This window comes from Clarias gariepinus, chromosome 4, assembly GCF_024256425.1.
Source record: "Clarias gariepinus isolate MV-2021 ecotype Netherlands chromosome 4, CGAR_prim_01v2, whole genome shotgun sequence".
Classification (NCBI taxonomy): domain Eukaryota; kingdom Metazoa; phylum Chordata; class Actinopteri; order Siluriformes; family Clariidae; genus Clarias; species Clarias gariepinus.
The window spans coordinates 20,436,816-20,452,942 of NC_071103.1; the positions used below are offsets into that span (position 1 = coordinate 20,436,816).

The following is a 16,127-nucleotide window of genomic DNA, read 5'->3' on the forward strand; positions in this document are numbered from 1 at the left end:
ACAAATTACTCCAATTAAAGTGTCTTCAGTGGTGCAGATTCAGTGGGAAGAATTTTACATCATCTTCTTAGGATATGTAATACGATTATGTGGACACAATTTGTTCATACATTTACTCAATCTCTGATCAAAGTCTAAATACATAAAGCCTCACCTCTGAGGTTCTACACTGTCCAGCAGATATTATGCACATGAGTTGGGTAGTTTGCTAACCCTTTAGCTACTAGAGAACTGGATTAAACACAAATTTACACACTTTTACACACAACTATTCTGTATAATCTTCACAAAACTTACTGGAAAAAATTCCAAATCCACCTGGCCTGTACAAGATCAATAGCATTCCACTGATTAAAAAAAAAATTTTTTTGGTAACTTGTTACATCCTAATCTTATAAACACGTTCAGCTTGGAGACAAATTAAAGATCCACTTGTTTCTTTTGATGGAAATTGTGATGCGGTGATGGGTTAAGAGAGAAAGACTTATTGACGATAATGTAGATCTTCATCATTCTAGATTCACAGTCATCAGATTTCAAAACCCAGTTGGACAGCAGTGAGACTTTTTAAAAAAAAATTTTTTTACTAGTGTTAACCTGTGCTCTACCACTATTATTAAAACAGTAGAGGGAATATCTTTATAAAAGCGTGCAGTTTGTTTTAAATCTGTTCTGGTGGTTACCTTACCAAAAAACCTATTTTCCTTTAACGTGTCTGTAGATATAGTAAGATGGCATTCTATGCAACTTTTGAATTGATTGTTTAATATGGTGGTAATAGAAGTGTTGTCAGCACAATTTGTATTTCCCTTTTTTTTTTTCTTCTTTTTTTTTTAATCTAGTGGTAATGTTTTTTTTTTCTAACACTGGGTATTTGCCTTTTGAGTACTAAAGATCAAGATTGATTGAATGACCCTTGGGAATGTATCTTTAATAAAATGGAGATGTGACATGTAAACATAACCAAGCAGACTTCCATACAGCCCAGTATTACCAGGGCATAAAGTTAAAACAAGCTATGCATGATGTAGAAATGCCTTCCCCTTACTGTTCTGCTCATAATGTACCACTCGTAGATGTTTAAGTGTTCGTCCTTGTACTTGTACAAGAGTAAAGCGATGATTAAGCCAATTTAATTCAGTTAATTTTTCCATAAAAGATGTTTTTACAAAAAAGCTTTAAAGAAAAACAAAATTCAGAATTAAACCTCCAATATGTATGTTAACAGATACAGTCACAAGGAAAATCTTCCTGGACAACATGACACAGAATTTATAAGAGGAAGCAAACTAAAAAGTAACCCATCCTCTTCTGAGTGAGACTAGATGGTGAGATTGTATATTATTATAGTGTACAGCTGTAGAAATGTAGAGTAAAACAATGTTAAAAGCATGTTCAGTGTGAGCACTGTGAGAGTAAATGTCCTGGAATGAGCACAGGACAACCTTTATGATTACAGCAGTCTGGGTACAAGAGGGTTTAATATGCACAGTAGCAGAAGGTGATTGACAAGTCCAGAGGCTTCAAGTAGAAAGATCAGGTTGAATCGGGCAGGGCTGAAGAGTGAGTGGAGCCAGAGCATGAGCAGTGTGTCACGATCAAGCTCTTGCATTATGTCGGGTAACAGGAGCATACATACAGCTCAACAGAGAGAAACCGAGACAGAGAACAGAATATTGGGTAATCGTACAGGGGTTTAAAAGGCAGCAATTTTTAAAGGAAACCCAGCCCGTGCCCATTCTGCTGTCAGCTAACCTGCGTTGACCCCCACTCGTTACGACCACACCTTTACCTTTACACACAAGATAAAACCAAGACACAGCAGGTAAATAGGGTACACTATTGTATTGTATTGTATTACATCTAGATATGACAACTCATTAACTTAAAAATGTATTCTTATTTTTTTTTTCTTAAAATTTTTATTTCTTATTATTCACCAAATATTATATTTGGCTCTTAATTCCTAATTTTTTTATTTAAACAAAAAGGAAACTGTCGTTTATAGTTGTCATGGCTGCACGTGGTATGAGGTGTTTATGGCTCTGAATGGAAAAAAAAAGAGATTGTAGTAAATGAGGGGAAGCCTCTTTCACCAAACCTGTTCAAACCGGTAGGGTTGTGCCTTAATTACGCCTCACCATTTTGTGTAAAAGCCATGGAGAAAGAATGGAGGGGACATTGTTGTTGCACCATTAAGTTGACAGCAGACGTAGTCAAACAATATCTGTGTAAAAGGGGGAGCCGTCATTGTAGAACAGGGGTGTGTTTTGACGAATATAATGTGTATGACCTGCCACCGGTAGATTTAAACTGGACCTATTACACACATTTTTTTTATTTTTGTCAGTTTTAGACATTTAGATGGATCGCCAGTGTGTAAACAAAAACCAGATGTGAGAAGGGAAAAATGCTTTTTGTTTTTTTTTTCTTTTTTTTTATTAGGCAGAGTGTGACAAGGCAATTAGATATTGTATTATTGTGACATTATATAAGAATATCTGAAGCTCCCTGATGGGTCATAGCTCAGCAGTAACTCATTTATGTTTTTAATCTATTTAATCTATGAAACCAAAATTGTTCTGACACGTTACACAGCAAACTAGACATCAATGCTATTGTGTAACACATCCCACCTTCTATGGCTTCACAAACCCAGCGTGCTCTTTGAAAGCACACATTGAGGCGGCTTTAAACCAGATTGGTGGGTTAAGTATAAACTACTAAAGGCGAATGGAGGCGCATGCATGAGGAGGTTTTCTTAGCAGCTTTATTTAGTGATCTCTTTGTGAAAGTGCCTGAAGTAAAAAAGAGAGAGGGGAATGCTTTGGCAAAGATTTATATTGACTGAGAAATTATTGGCTTTTGTGTAAGGTCGAAAGGGTCAGCTGTAGTAAAAACCATCAGTCACTTCAGACTGTGCATAATATACTTGCGTACAGTTGCACATTAACACTTTTCAGATTTTCTAATTTATTTGTATTTTCTGTGTACTGTTTAGTAATGACTGTAATGCAGTGTGTATATATAGTTGTTCAGCATTTAAATGTAGTCTATTCTGCACCCGTGTAGCTCAGTGCTTTGGTGGCCTCCCTTTGTCTTTCATGTCGTATTGTTCTGAGGCTTTGTCATGGCTTCACCCAGATGGACAGTAATTCGGCATTTGTTAGACTTCCCACTTCAAGAACTCTGGAGGTCTTCCTGCTTTCCGTGTCTTTCCACAAGGATTTTTTTATCCCCAGGATACACTTCTGCATGAACTCTATATCATTGCCACAGTGAGGCCATCTGGTCCACAGGGAGAGGGCCAAATTTTACGAGCAGGTAACTTGAGTGCAATCACAGCTCTAAAGTTTACTGGCAGCTGCTGCAGCTTACAGACGGCAAGGACATAATTAGCGTTTGATCAGGCCTTTGGTAAAGATATTACAGTTAGACGCAAGTGAGTAGAGGGCTCGTAAAAAGCATTGTATAAGAAAGTGAATAGAGGTGTATGCAAGTGATGGAGTTTTTTTTTTTTTTTTTAAGGAAACATTTAACAAGGGTAAAGGTTCTGTGATCTTGCTTTCTAACACGTTGGTCCAGAGGGATAGGAGCTAAAGGCTTTATTGGGTTCTATCTAATCTGTTGATGGATAGACATTCTTTAAAGAACAATGAAATAATTCTTAAAAGGCCTGGATGAATGGCTGGACAATAGGGCTTGAGCAATCCATCACCAGGCCGTCAGAACACAGGAAACTGAGAGCAGGAATGACTTTGTTTTGTGCTTGAAAGAAGTTGGGCCTCCCCTTTGTTGCACATCAGGCATTCTCTGAGCTCTGATAAGCTCAATCTGTGTGCGCAAAGCAGCACTTTCACAAACAGGACATTATGCATGTCGACATTGATAAGATGGTTAGATTTTTGCTGTATATCTTGTCAGTTACTGGCTTCACAACTAACTTTTTGTACTGGGTATAAGTTTTAAAATGTTACTTGTATATCTCAGTTATATTCAAATTCATCACATTTTACCCATATTGTGGTATTTTTTTCATTATTATAAAAAACCTTTAAAATGTAATGATAGAATGTATACTCGTTTCTGCACAAATGAACAAATATAAGATCTGTATTTAGCTTTAAAAATATTGTACTGTATTTTGTAGAATATATTTAATACATGTATATCTTTAATGTATTTAATATAAGGCAGTGAATACTACAATTGTGGGTAGCTATAGTACATTTTAAAATTTTATTCCAGACAACATTATTAAATATAATAACCAATATCTATATTAAAACCTTTCCATTTCACTTTCCATTACCATTTATCTCTCTATCTCTTTTGAATAGTCCATAAGACTGCGATATGGCTATATTTTTAATTGTGCATTAAATTAAATGTAATATTAATTCATTCAGTGCCGTCATTTTTCTTCCACTGCCAAATGGTAGAGGGTTTATTACGAGTTTGCTATTAGAGTGAATACAAGCTACAGGTCTGTCCAGTTTGTGGTCTGTACACCATGTTTGGTCTTTTAAGACTGCGTTTGTTAGCAGTCTGAGCCTTGATGGCATCTACAGTACATGTACATTCCCATTCCCGTTTGATTTGTTGATTTTTGCTGTTTATCTCTTGAAGTTACCGCCAGCTTTTATATTCTCTTGGATCTTTGGGAATTGGTTTTGCTTCATAACTCTCTAACATTGTAACCCTAATATCCTAACATTTTTGTGACATTTTTTTTACATTTCAGCTTGAATGTTGTTCTGGGTGCAGGTTGGTCTAATGGTAAATATCTTCATGGTTGTGATGACAATTTGTCCTTATCTTTTTATAGGTGCTGCGTTTTTTCTGTGAGAGTTGCTCTGTGCCGATCTGCAGGGAGTGCAGTATCGGGAGACATGTGGGCCACAGTGTGTCTTACCTGCAGGACGTACTGCATGACTCCAGAGCACTCACCATTCAGCTCCTCGCAGACGCACAGCAGGGACGACAGGCTGTGCAGGTTAGTCAACATACCCCTACCATTAGTAATTATTTCATTTTTTTCTTGTATGCGCCCTGTTATTTTCCAGTTTATCGTATATCATCCTATCATATATAGATTCACTATATTGAGTGGAGAATAATTTCTGGTTCATTCGCTTTTGACAATGATGCATGTCATTGTCTCAAAGCAGCTTCACAAAATAAAAAGAAAAGAAAATGTATGGATTATATATATATTGTATATACGATAATATGATAATTACACGTAAAGTTTGTGTATATGTGTGTATGTATTGTATTATATTATATGTGTGTGTGTGTGTGTATATATATATATATATATATATATATATATATATATATATATATATATATATATATATATATATATATGTCATATTTTATATACATTCACATATATGTGCCTTTTATATAGTATATAGCACTCCATCACTTTCCTACTTGAACTAATAGTTCTGGCATGACCTAGAGGTGTGTTTGGGCAAGGGTCATTGTCTTGTTGTAAAAATAATGATGGTCCCACTAAGTACAAACCAGATGGAATGGAATGTCACTGCAAATTGCTGTGGTAGCCATGCTGGTTCAGTGTGCTCTCAATTTTGACCAAAAAGTCACCAACGGTGTCACCAGCAAAGCACCCCACACCATCACACCTCCTCCTCCATGCTTCACAGTGGGAGCCACACATTCACAAACCATCTGTTAACCCTATCTACGTCAAACAAAGACACGGCAGTTAAAAAATCTCACATTTGGACTCATCAACCCAAAGAGCAGTTTTCTACTGATCTAATGTCCATTCCTTGTGTATCTTGGCCCAAGCAAGTCTCTTCTGCTTGTTGTTCTCCTAAAGTAATGGTTTCTTTGCCGCTATTCGACCGTGAAGGCCTGACTCGCGCAGTATCCTCTGGATATTGAAATATGTCTGCCGCTTGAACTCCGTGAAGCATTTATCTGGGCTCTAATATGAGGTGTTGTAAATTGATGGTTTGATGATTTTGGCACCTGCACTGGGGACGCATTCAAAGTTCTTGAGATTTTTTGGATTACCTGACGTTTATTTCTTAAAGTAATGATCGACTTTTTTTTTCTTTACTTAACTGTTTTTCTTCCCATAATATGGATTTGTACAGTAGTTATCTGTACCCGCCTTCAACTGCACAAGACAACTGATGTTTTAAAGCACATTAAAAGGGAAGAAATGTCACAAATTAACTCTTGACCAGGCACACCTGTGAATCAAGAACATAGTGTAGTAAGCATAATGTAGGTACTTTAGACAATGTAAAATATAAAGTATACTCTGGGTTGTTTAAGACTTTTTTGTTATACATACATATGTATAATATGTATGCATGCTTGTTTGTTTTCCTCCAGGCTAAAAAGCAGTGATGCTCTTTTAGCAGGCTCTTGACCCCCAAACTAGCCACCCCCCTCTCTTTTCCCCTCTGTCCCTGAATAGAGCAGCGCCGAGCATCCCGCCTGCTCATATTCACATCCCTGATGGCGTGAACAAGATGGATCATTAGTCTAGCACAGTGAAAATGTTTCTAGCGCTCACGCTTTTTCTTCAAAAAGAAAAAAGCACAGCAGGGGATTGGGGGGGGTTGGGGTTGGGGCTGGGGCAGCGTCCCCACACTGTTCATGTGTTGTATGGTGACACTGAGCAGAACTGATCGACAGGAAGACCCAGCAGGGAGAATTTAAAAGTGAAAGGCTGTGCACAGTGTTTCAGTTTGAGTGGTGTTATCCCTCTGTAGCCTCTGTCTGGTTCACCGAGCAGCTTTACACAGAACATAGTGTTTAAAATGTCTTTGGGTAATTTAACATCGTATTTTTAAACTGTTAATAAAAACAGTTATTTGTTACAGTTTTTTTCAAGTGCTAATGCACGGACGATAAATCGACTGCTTAAAACTTTCTTTTTTGCATCTCGATTGAACAGTGAGCTGAAAGACCGGCATACTGCTGTTCACAGTGATGCCCTATTAAGTCTGACTTGTTGTTAAAACTTGATCAACTTCACCCCTGCAGTCTCTAAGTAGAGAGGCCAGCCTGCAGCTGTATGTGGTCAATTAGGCTGTTATATTTTGTCCTAATCGTATTACTACATGGTGCTGAAGAGGAAGACTCGATGTTTATGGACTTGAAAGCTCCTACAGTCTTTTACACCATATTGAAAGTGCTTTGACTATGACTAGAACCACCAAAAAAAAAAACTTGGCCTCTCTGACTAAATCGGCACCATTTAATCTCATTTACCGTTTCGATGCAATTCAGTTTTCAGATGTGTTTCTCACCTGATGTGAAGTATCAGTTGGGGTCTCTTAAACTGTTTACTCATAACATGGAAGAAGTGGGAGGTGTTGGTGTTGTTTTCTAATGCTTGTGTACTAATAGAGGACTGTTCAGGCTGTTCAGGTCTTTTGCACTGACGTGGAATGTTGTGTTTATTTGCCTATGTACTGATTTAATTATTATAGAATTAGAAATGTACCTAGTGGGAATTCTGTGCTGGTGTTGCTGTTCATGTACTAGTGTGTGTTTACTAGTAATGTGCAGAGATTAGGGGCAAATATTTCTTACAGTATTTTTTTTATTTATTTTTTTTTTTTACAGCTATCTATTATAAAACACTTGAAAGGCAAAAGGCCTTGAGCAGCTTGTATGTAAAATGTGGAAATGACTGGAATGGAATATTTATCTCTTTGAATAATTTAGTTGGAAATGTGATGGAGGTCACAGTTGGCAGGCAGAGAGCGAGTTGTTCTGATCTCCTGTCCCAAAGCATTGTACTCGTTGGACAGGGGTTAAGGGTCATGATGCTGCAATTTGACCTCTATTTTCTCCTCTGTGTAACATCACAAAGGGAATCATCATGCTTTTTTACATTTATTCATGTTTAGTGTGTCTGTTTGTCTGCGTAAGTCGCCGGCTGTGCATGTCTCCTAATTTAAACCCATTTCACTGTATGCGTTTTATCCAGGATTAATTATTTCAATTAGATTTCATTGATGTGACCAGTGGGTTTTTGCATTATTGCATGATATACAGGGTGTTTTGCAACATGCTATTATGCAATCTGTTTTAATGATAAATTATCTAAATATCTTTCAAGCTAAGCATTGAGAAAGTGCAAGCCATCGCTGAGCAGGTGGAACTGAAGGCCAAGGTGGTGCAGTCAGAGGTGAAGACCACCACGCTGCGTCACAAGAAGGCCCTGGAGGAGCGCGAGTGTGAGCTGCTTTGGAAGGTAAACAGGAACTTGGTTTTACCGCTTTTTTAAGAACCCTGATCATATAACCGTTAACATTAGCAACACTGAGTCTATTAACTTAACTGAAATTCTGCCTTGCCACTAAAGTTACCCCGGTTGCCTGGGCAGAAATTGTTCTTATTTACACAAGAAATTCTTCACACCACTCTGTACATTATCATAGCATATTTTTTGAGCTTTAAAACCTGTTGATGGGAAAAGGGTTTTTAGAAATGATTATAATTTAATTAAATTTTAAAATAATTTAATGTAATCTGTGATATTATTTCAGGTTGAAGCCCATGTTTATGTCTGCCTGTCTTTTTGTAAAGCAAAACTCTTTGCCTAACTTATTTATGCAAAGAAATAAAATCTTGTAAGGTTAAGTATCTTACGCCTTGTTTACGCTAGCCTGTACTTTTTTCATCGTCCAATAAATACACTCCCTGTACAGTAATCGAATAATGAATCACAGATGAGAAATGTAAAAAGTTGATCAGATAAAATTTAAGGTTTATAGGTAGGCTTGTAGGTGCATTTGTCATTTTGGTGTCTTCCACATACTCTGTGTATACACAGTAAACTGCAGCATTGATTGGCTCTGTTGAGTAATGCATATAGCCACACGCACTACAAGGAAAAAAAGCGCTGTGTATTTGTCCAAAAAGCGCTAGATGTTGCAGAAGTAATCTGGCACATAACTACTAAACATATTTTTTTCATTTATGATGCAGGTTTAACAGCGAAATACCTAACAAGGTTTTATTAAATTTTGGATGTCTGTCTGTCCGCCTGTCTGTCTAGCCAGATTTTGTCGTCCGTCCGCCTGTCTGTCTAGCCAAATTTTGTCACATCACGCAAAACTGGTTGGACATACAGACAGACAGAAATTTTTCTGGGACTAGTTTTGGGACTTCCATAAAGATATTAAAAGAGCGGGTTCAGACCAACGTAGACAGACAAAACTTTTCTTTTATTTATATATGACTATACACTTATCATCTATTTTATTATACACCTGTGCACCTGCATGATCATGCTGCAGCATGGCAGAAGTGTAATGCAAAAGATCAAACAGACACAGGTGAAGAACTTAAAGGGCTGTATCTGCATGATCTTACGCTTTCTGCTGCTGCCACATGATTGGCAAGCGTACATGTGCTCCTAATAAAGCGATCCAGGAGCGTATGATGAGCACCACTGACCATTACCTATTGTAGTCATTGTTTCTGAAATCATGTAGTTTTTAAACCTTGTTACCTTACATTATAATAGGATAAAGATTTTTTCCTTCACTGTTCTAATTGGTGCTGTGTTCATGTCCCTACGCAGTTGGAAAAGATCCGCCAGGTGAAGGCCAAGTCCCTGTACCTTCAGGTAGAGAAGCTTCACCAGAACCTCACTAAGTTGGACAGCACCATCGCCACAGTGACAAAGGTGCTGGAGGAAGGTCGCAACATAGATATCTTACTAGCGCGTGAGCACATGCTAAATCAGCTGCAGGAGCTCAAGGCACTGCGCTGCATTCTGCAGCCACAGGAGGATGACCGCATCATGTTCACCCCTCCGGACCAGGCACTTCTGATTGCCATCCAGTCCATGGGTCTGATAAGCAGTGGAGCCTTCGCATCAGCCACTAAAGCCCATGGGGAAGGTCTCAAGAGAGCTCTGCAGGGAAAATTAGCTTCTTTTACTGTAGTGGCATATGACCATGACGGAGAACCACGATTGTCTGGTGGAGATGGTGTATCAGTAGTACTGATGAGTCCAGAGGGAACCCTCTCTAGTGCGGATGTGTCTGACCACCAAGATGGCACCTACACGGTTAGCTACCTGCCCAAGTCTGAGGGGGAGCATCTTCTTTCTGTGCTTATTTGCAACCAGCACATTGAGGGAAGTCCCTTCAAAGTCATGGTCAAATCTGGCCGCAGCTATGGAGGTATCGGGCTGCCTGTTGCATCCTTCGGTGGAGAGGGTGATGGTGATGGACAGCTGTGCCGACCCTGGGGCATTTGTGTTGATAAGGAAGGGTATGTGATCGTGGCTGACCGAAGCAACAATCGCATACAAATCTTCAAGCCATGTGGCACTTTTCATCACAAGTTCGGCACTTTGGGCTCAAGACCTGGCCAGTTTGACCGACCTGCCGGGGTTGCCTGTGACAGCCAGAGAAGAATCATTGTGGCTGATAAGGACAATCACCGCATTCAAATCTTTACTTTTGATGGCCAATTCCTCCTCAAGTTTGGTGAAAAGGGAACTAAAAATGGGCAGTTCAACTACCCTTGGGATGTAGCTGTCAATTCAGAAGGAAAGATTCTAGTCTCAGACACGCGCAACCACCGAGTACAGCTGTTCGGCCCTGATGGGGTTTTTATCAACAAGTATGGTTTCGAAGGTGCCCTCTGGAAGCATTTCGACTCACCTCGAGGAGTCGCCTTCAACCAAGAAGGTCACCTAGTGGTGACTGATTTCAACAATCATCGCCTGCTTGTCATCAGGCCAGACTGCCAGTCTGCTCGCTTTCTTGGCTCTGAGGGTACAGGCAATGGGCAGTTTTTGCGTCCGCAGGGCGTAGCCGTGGACCAGGAGGATCGCATTATTGTGGCTGACTCCCGTAACCATCGGATTCAGGTGTTTGAACCCAATGGCAACTTCTTATGCAAGTTTGGGACTCAGGGTAGTGGCTTCGGGCAGATGGATCGCCCATCAGGTATAGCCGTTACCCCTGACGGAATGATTGTAGCCGTTGACTTTGGAAACAATCGAATCCTCTTTTTTTGAGCTGGTGTTCAAGATTAGAACTATATAGTGGCTAAGGAGGGAAAAATTAGGTACATCGTTATCAGGAGCAAACGTCTGAATGTCGAAAATGTGGCAGTAATGTGTAGATTCTTTTGTACTCATCTATATCTATTTATCCTGATTGTAGTATGATTTGCGCTGCTGGCGGAAGTGTTCATCTCGTGCACACGCCATTTATCAAAGAGAAGGAGTAGAGCAAAAAGACTGGCTGCTGATAGTGTTGCTATTTTGCTCTTGATCTAAGTCTCGAAATCTTTTTGTTTGATTTTTTCTCAGGGAATTTCCAGCATTCTTGAAACATTTTTCTCTCTGCATTATACCTACCTCATCTAGCTTGTGTATGAATGTATTCTCTTGTGTGTGCAGCGTCTGTGAAGTTTTATAAAGACGTCTACCTCAGTGCTTTTTTTTTTTTTTTTTTTTGAGGGGGGCGGGGTCAGAGAACATAACATTAGAAATGAAGCAATGTTTGGTTGATATTTGCACAGTTCGCACAAATTTCTTCTGATTGTTACTGTGCACATAACACAGATAGGACCCTGTTTTTTGGAGTCCTACCTGTCAGAATGTTTGATTAGAGTGATGCAGTAGACCAGGGCTGGATGTCAGCAAGAAATATTTGGATAATGTTTGGATAAATCTACTGTTTTGTGCTATGTTTTTAATCAGTTTTCATTTATTGTACCTCATCTAAACTTCTTACCTCATAACCTAAATGTACCTCTGTGTACAAATGCCTCATTGTACATACCTCACTTCGTGTTGATTTCCTGTAAAGATATGTAAGTCTCCCAAAATGCATAATGGGATGGCTAGTAAGGCTTTTTTTCTGAATTACTGGTAGGTCTGTTAATGTAGATTCAAGCCCAGAGTTTGAGCAATGCAGGGAACTAATTGCTCCCTTTCCTTAAAAAAAATTTTATAGAAGAAAAAAAAGAAAAAGGGCAAAATAGTTCTGTGAAGATTTAAATATTATTTGGGACCTAGGATTTGAATAATCTTATTTTGGTTATTTCTGTATGTCTTTTTCCCCCCCTCATCATCTAGCACCATTTAAGATGAAGTGATTATCAGAATAATTGGTTGGCACATTAGTGCGCTGACTGCCTTTTGCTGCAAGCTTGGATGTAATCCAAACCTTATAGGATGACTTTGATAAAAAAGAAAGAAAGAAAGAAAAGTACTTTCTGAATGTCTAAAATCTATTTATTGGCCAAAAGTTGAGCTCTAAAATTAAGAGCTGATTTAGATCTCCTGAAAGACCATTTGCTCAGTTAGTGGAACACAGTTTGACAACATGATTAATCAGCTGAGTGTGGTCTAAAATAAGAGATATGTTTTTTGTTTATTTGTGGGGGAAACCACTTTAATGATGTAATGGTTGCCTGCTCACGGTGGTGTAGTGGTCAGCACTGTCGCCTTGCACCTCCAGGGTCCGGGTTTGATTCCCGGCCAGGCTTAATTCCCGTCTCTCTGTTCATGGAGTTTGCATGTTCTCCCCGTGCTTGGTGGGATTCCACTGGGTACTCCAGTTTCCTCCCACAGTCCAAAGATATGCAGGTTAGGCTAATTGGTGTTCTCAAATTGCCCGTAGTCTGTAAATGAGTGTGTGTGTGTATGTGTGTGTGTGTCCTGAGATAGATTGGCACCCTTTCCAGGTTGTACCCTGCCTCGTGCCCTAAGCCTCCTGGGATAGGCTCCAGGTCCCCGCGACCCTGAATACAGGATAAGGCGGTATAGAAGATGAGTGAGTGAGTGGTTGTTTGCTTCTCCTGTATGTTATCAAAAAGAAAGCAATTGAAAGCAACAAAAAAAAGATCAGCACTGACATCCTGACATGTTTAGCGTTTATTAAACTGCAGTCTACAGAAATCATGTAATGAAAACCCATCTGAAACTATGGTGAAAGTTTCGTTACAAGCCAGTGAAGAATAAACATTCTAGTACCGTATCTACCATATCCTGGACATATTACCTTTCCAGGGCCTGAATCCCAAAGCCGTTGTGTCAGGTGTTGATCTGGATGGGCATTTTCTTTTAAGCTGCTCCTGCAGATTAAATTTATGAGAGCTCTTTTTTTTTTTCTAAATATTTTACATGTCTCGTGTAAAGACGAGTACATTCACTAGATAAATGTTATGTGGCTTTAATTTAATGTTACAGAGGCTCAGTGTGTGCATTCCTTTTTACAGCAGAACATTCTTATTCAAACCGTAACACAACAAAAAAAGCACAGCAGCATTTTAAAAAACACCTGGTCCCTCATAATATGGTGTTAAACTGTTAGTATTTTCTATCTGTTTGCTCAGTCAGATTTGTCTGCAGCCCAGGAGTCTACTCCTTGCCAAATATTAACCATTGGAAATGGTCAAGTGCCAAAACAAAGTGTGTCTGGGACACTGGCTCTTAAGCTGCTCTTCAGATTGGTTTTCTATCGAATCAGATCCTTAATGCAACTTCAACTCTACAGACCACCATTTAAACTGTAGAACTTAAATATGTATTTCACCGACGTCAAAGTCTAACGTTAGCTGTACTGTTGTATATGAAGGGCCATGTATAGAAAGCATCATGAACCTATTTGTGCATTGGTCCAAATGCAGTGAGATCACTTTAAAACCTGATACCAAAGTCACTGGATGAATTTCGGCCAGTGGCAAGTTACCAAAAAACAAGAAACATAAAATAAATAAATAAAATCCTATAGTCAGGTGCGAGGCCTGTTGTGGAACATGGACAATGTGAGCATTGAGCAGTAATGGGAGAATTTGCTGCTTCAAAATATCACACTAATTTCAGTATTAATATAAACTGTTTTGATTTGTGTTTGACGTTTAGCTGCAGCTCTGTCCCCAGAGAACCAAAGAAATCTCTATAAGAGAACATTTGCATGCTTTAAAAGCCCTTTGTAGGTAATTTTATTTGAAATGAGGTGATGAAGAAGCAGACACTTATTATTATATACCAAAAAAAAAAGTTCCTATGTTTTGGTGGACATCTTTGACTGCAAGTTTTTGATTAGTTTTTGATGGATAGCTTTACAGAGCAAGGTACTTGATTGTGCGTGAGTGTGTGAGAGCGAGATAGTGAGAGACACTAGAAGAAAGGTTTAAATTCATATGCCTTAACACTGCTGCATTGTATTTCAACTTTACTTTCCTCTTTTGGAATTTAATCAAACTGGAAACTGCCAAAGAGTTTGCTCAATTGCTTTTTTATTTTGTTTTGTTTTTTTATTTGCTTTTTTTTTTTTTTTTACTTTCCCTTCTTTAATCCCTCACTGACAATGTCCTTACAGGTTTGATATAACATTTACACTGAGCTACACTAAAATTAAATGTGGGTAGCAATGTCCCAGTAGAGTTGAAAAAAGCATTTGTGTTGATTTGTGCTTGAGGAAAACCTTTTCAGTCATACCGAGGAGCCATCGTGCGTAGAAGTGCAGGACTCCAATGAGCAACCACACAGAACTTGACCATCTATCATCCTATTATTGTATCTTCTATGTGTGTTGTTTTTTTAAAAATGGAAAATAAAGTTTATATTAGGAGGTTAGTTAAGCTTGTATGGTGCCAGAACAATGCAGTAAATGGGGTGCACATGTCTATAACTTATTAATTAGACTCAAATATTGCCCTTCAGAATGTCTAATCACAGCATACTGTCTCATTTTTGGACTTCTGGTCTGTGTCTCTACGGGTTTCCCACCAGTTGTGGTGTATTCCAGCTTTCGATCTGTTTCCCAGTCTTGAACAAGCAGAAGGAATGTGTAAACAGTTCAGAAGTGCATGGTCTTTTTTTATGATTGTATTATCTACGAAGAAAAAAAATCCCAAAAACTCAGGTAGCTTTATAGAGATTTGAATCAAAGTCAATATTTGTTTCTTACAAGTGGATAGTAAATCCTTTGTTAGTACTCCATAGGATTTAGTATCTATTTTTTGTGTGTTCTTTTTTTGTATTTATCTACAAAAATATCTTTGCTGTGTTTAAATTCCACAGGATCCTTTACAACCAAATTTTACTATTAATTGTTAGACCTGGATTGTTGAAAATAACATTCAGAAAAATAGTCTAGTTAAATCAGTCAAATGGCACTAATGCAACAATGTTGAGATATTTTTTGATTAGTGTGAGATTACATTGCTTACTGTATTGATAAAAGATGTATTTGAGATGTTCAATATATTACAAATTATAACATTTTCTTAATGCCAAGAATCCAACCATTTATACTTTAGTTTCCATTATGCTTTCATTACAGTTTACTAGATCTTTTATTTCCCTGATCGCACATTTGGCTATGAGACAAATGAAAAGGGACATGCGGAGAGATTGCTGTGTAAACTCAGATCTGGCATCAGTTTTGTCCTTCAAAATCAAATTATAAGGGTAGGATCAAACTTGTTGTCTTTTAGGTGAATGTAACATTTAATATCCTCCAAGAGGTCTCTTCCCCCCCCCCCCTCCTTAAGCAGTGTTTACCATCCATAAAATATGAATCACAAAATACTCATGGATTTCTTTTTATTTTTTTTTTTGTCTGCTGCTGTACACAGAGGAGGCTGTATGAATTAATTGGTGATCTACAGTCTTGTGTTTTTGTCTTTGTTGACTTTAAACATTTTCCTATGCAGATTTTGATTTTATGTTTAGCTGTTTATGCTTAAATAAACTTGTTGGGATCCTAAATTTGTGGGTGATGATTGATTTTTTTTTCTTCTCTTTGTCTTGCTGTTTCAGTTTGCGGTACAGTAGAAGCATATTATTAACACTGTTGTAGGTAGTGATGTATTTATACAATTTGATTATTCTGTTATCTTTCGTAAATAACAATTGGATGAATGGAATGAACGAATGAATGACATGCCTTACCATATCAAATCTAATTTTATCAAATAACAAAACCCAGCATGGCCACCAGTGTAGCAGGAGGAGCTTGTGTCACTGCATACCAAAGGGTCAGAGGTCATGGCAGAGCCCTGCCCAAAAGGTCAACAAAGCCCAGCTTCGAATTGCAGAATGACCAAGCAGATGGCCTCTTGAAAAAGTGATTTAAACCATG

General features: G+C 38.4%; 1 protein-coding gene across 1 annotated transcript in view; it reads left to right on the forward strand.

The window, feature by feature from the left end:
* trim71 (tripartite motif containing 71, E3 ubiquitin protein ligase) overlaps nucleotides 1-15,522 on the forward strand; it is a 29,210-nt gene extending 13,688 nt beyond the window's left edge. The window contains exons 3-5 of the mRNA XM_053494167.1: nucleotides 4,829-4,996; nucleotides 8,120-8,254; nucleotides 9,590-15,522. Coding sequence (XP_053350142.1) covers nucleotides 4,829-4,996; nucleotides 8,120-8,254; nucleotides 9,590-11,041 — 1,755 coding nt within the window. The 3' untranslated portion in view covers nucleotides 11,042-15,522. The remainder of the gene's footprint in view (nucleotides 1-4,828; nucleotides 4,997-8,119; nucleotides 8,255-9,589) is intronic.
* The last annotated feature ends 605 nt before the right edge of the window (nucleotides 15,523-16,127 follow it).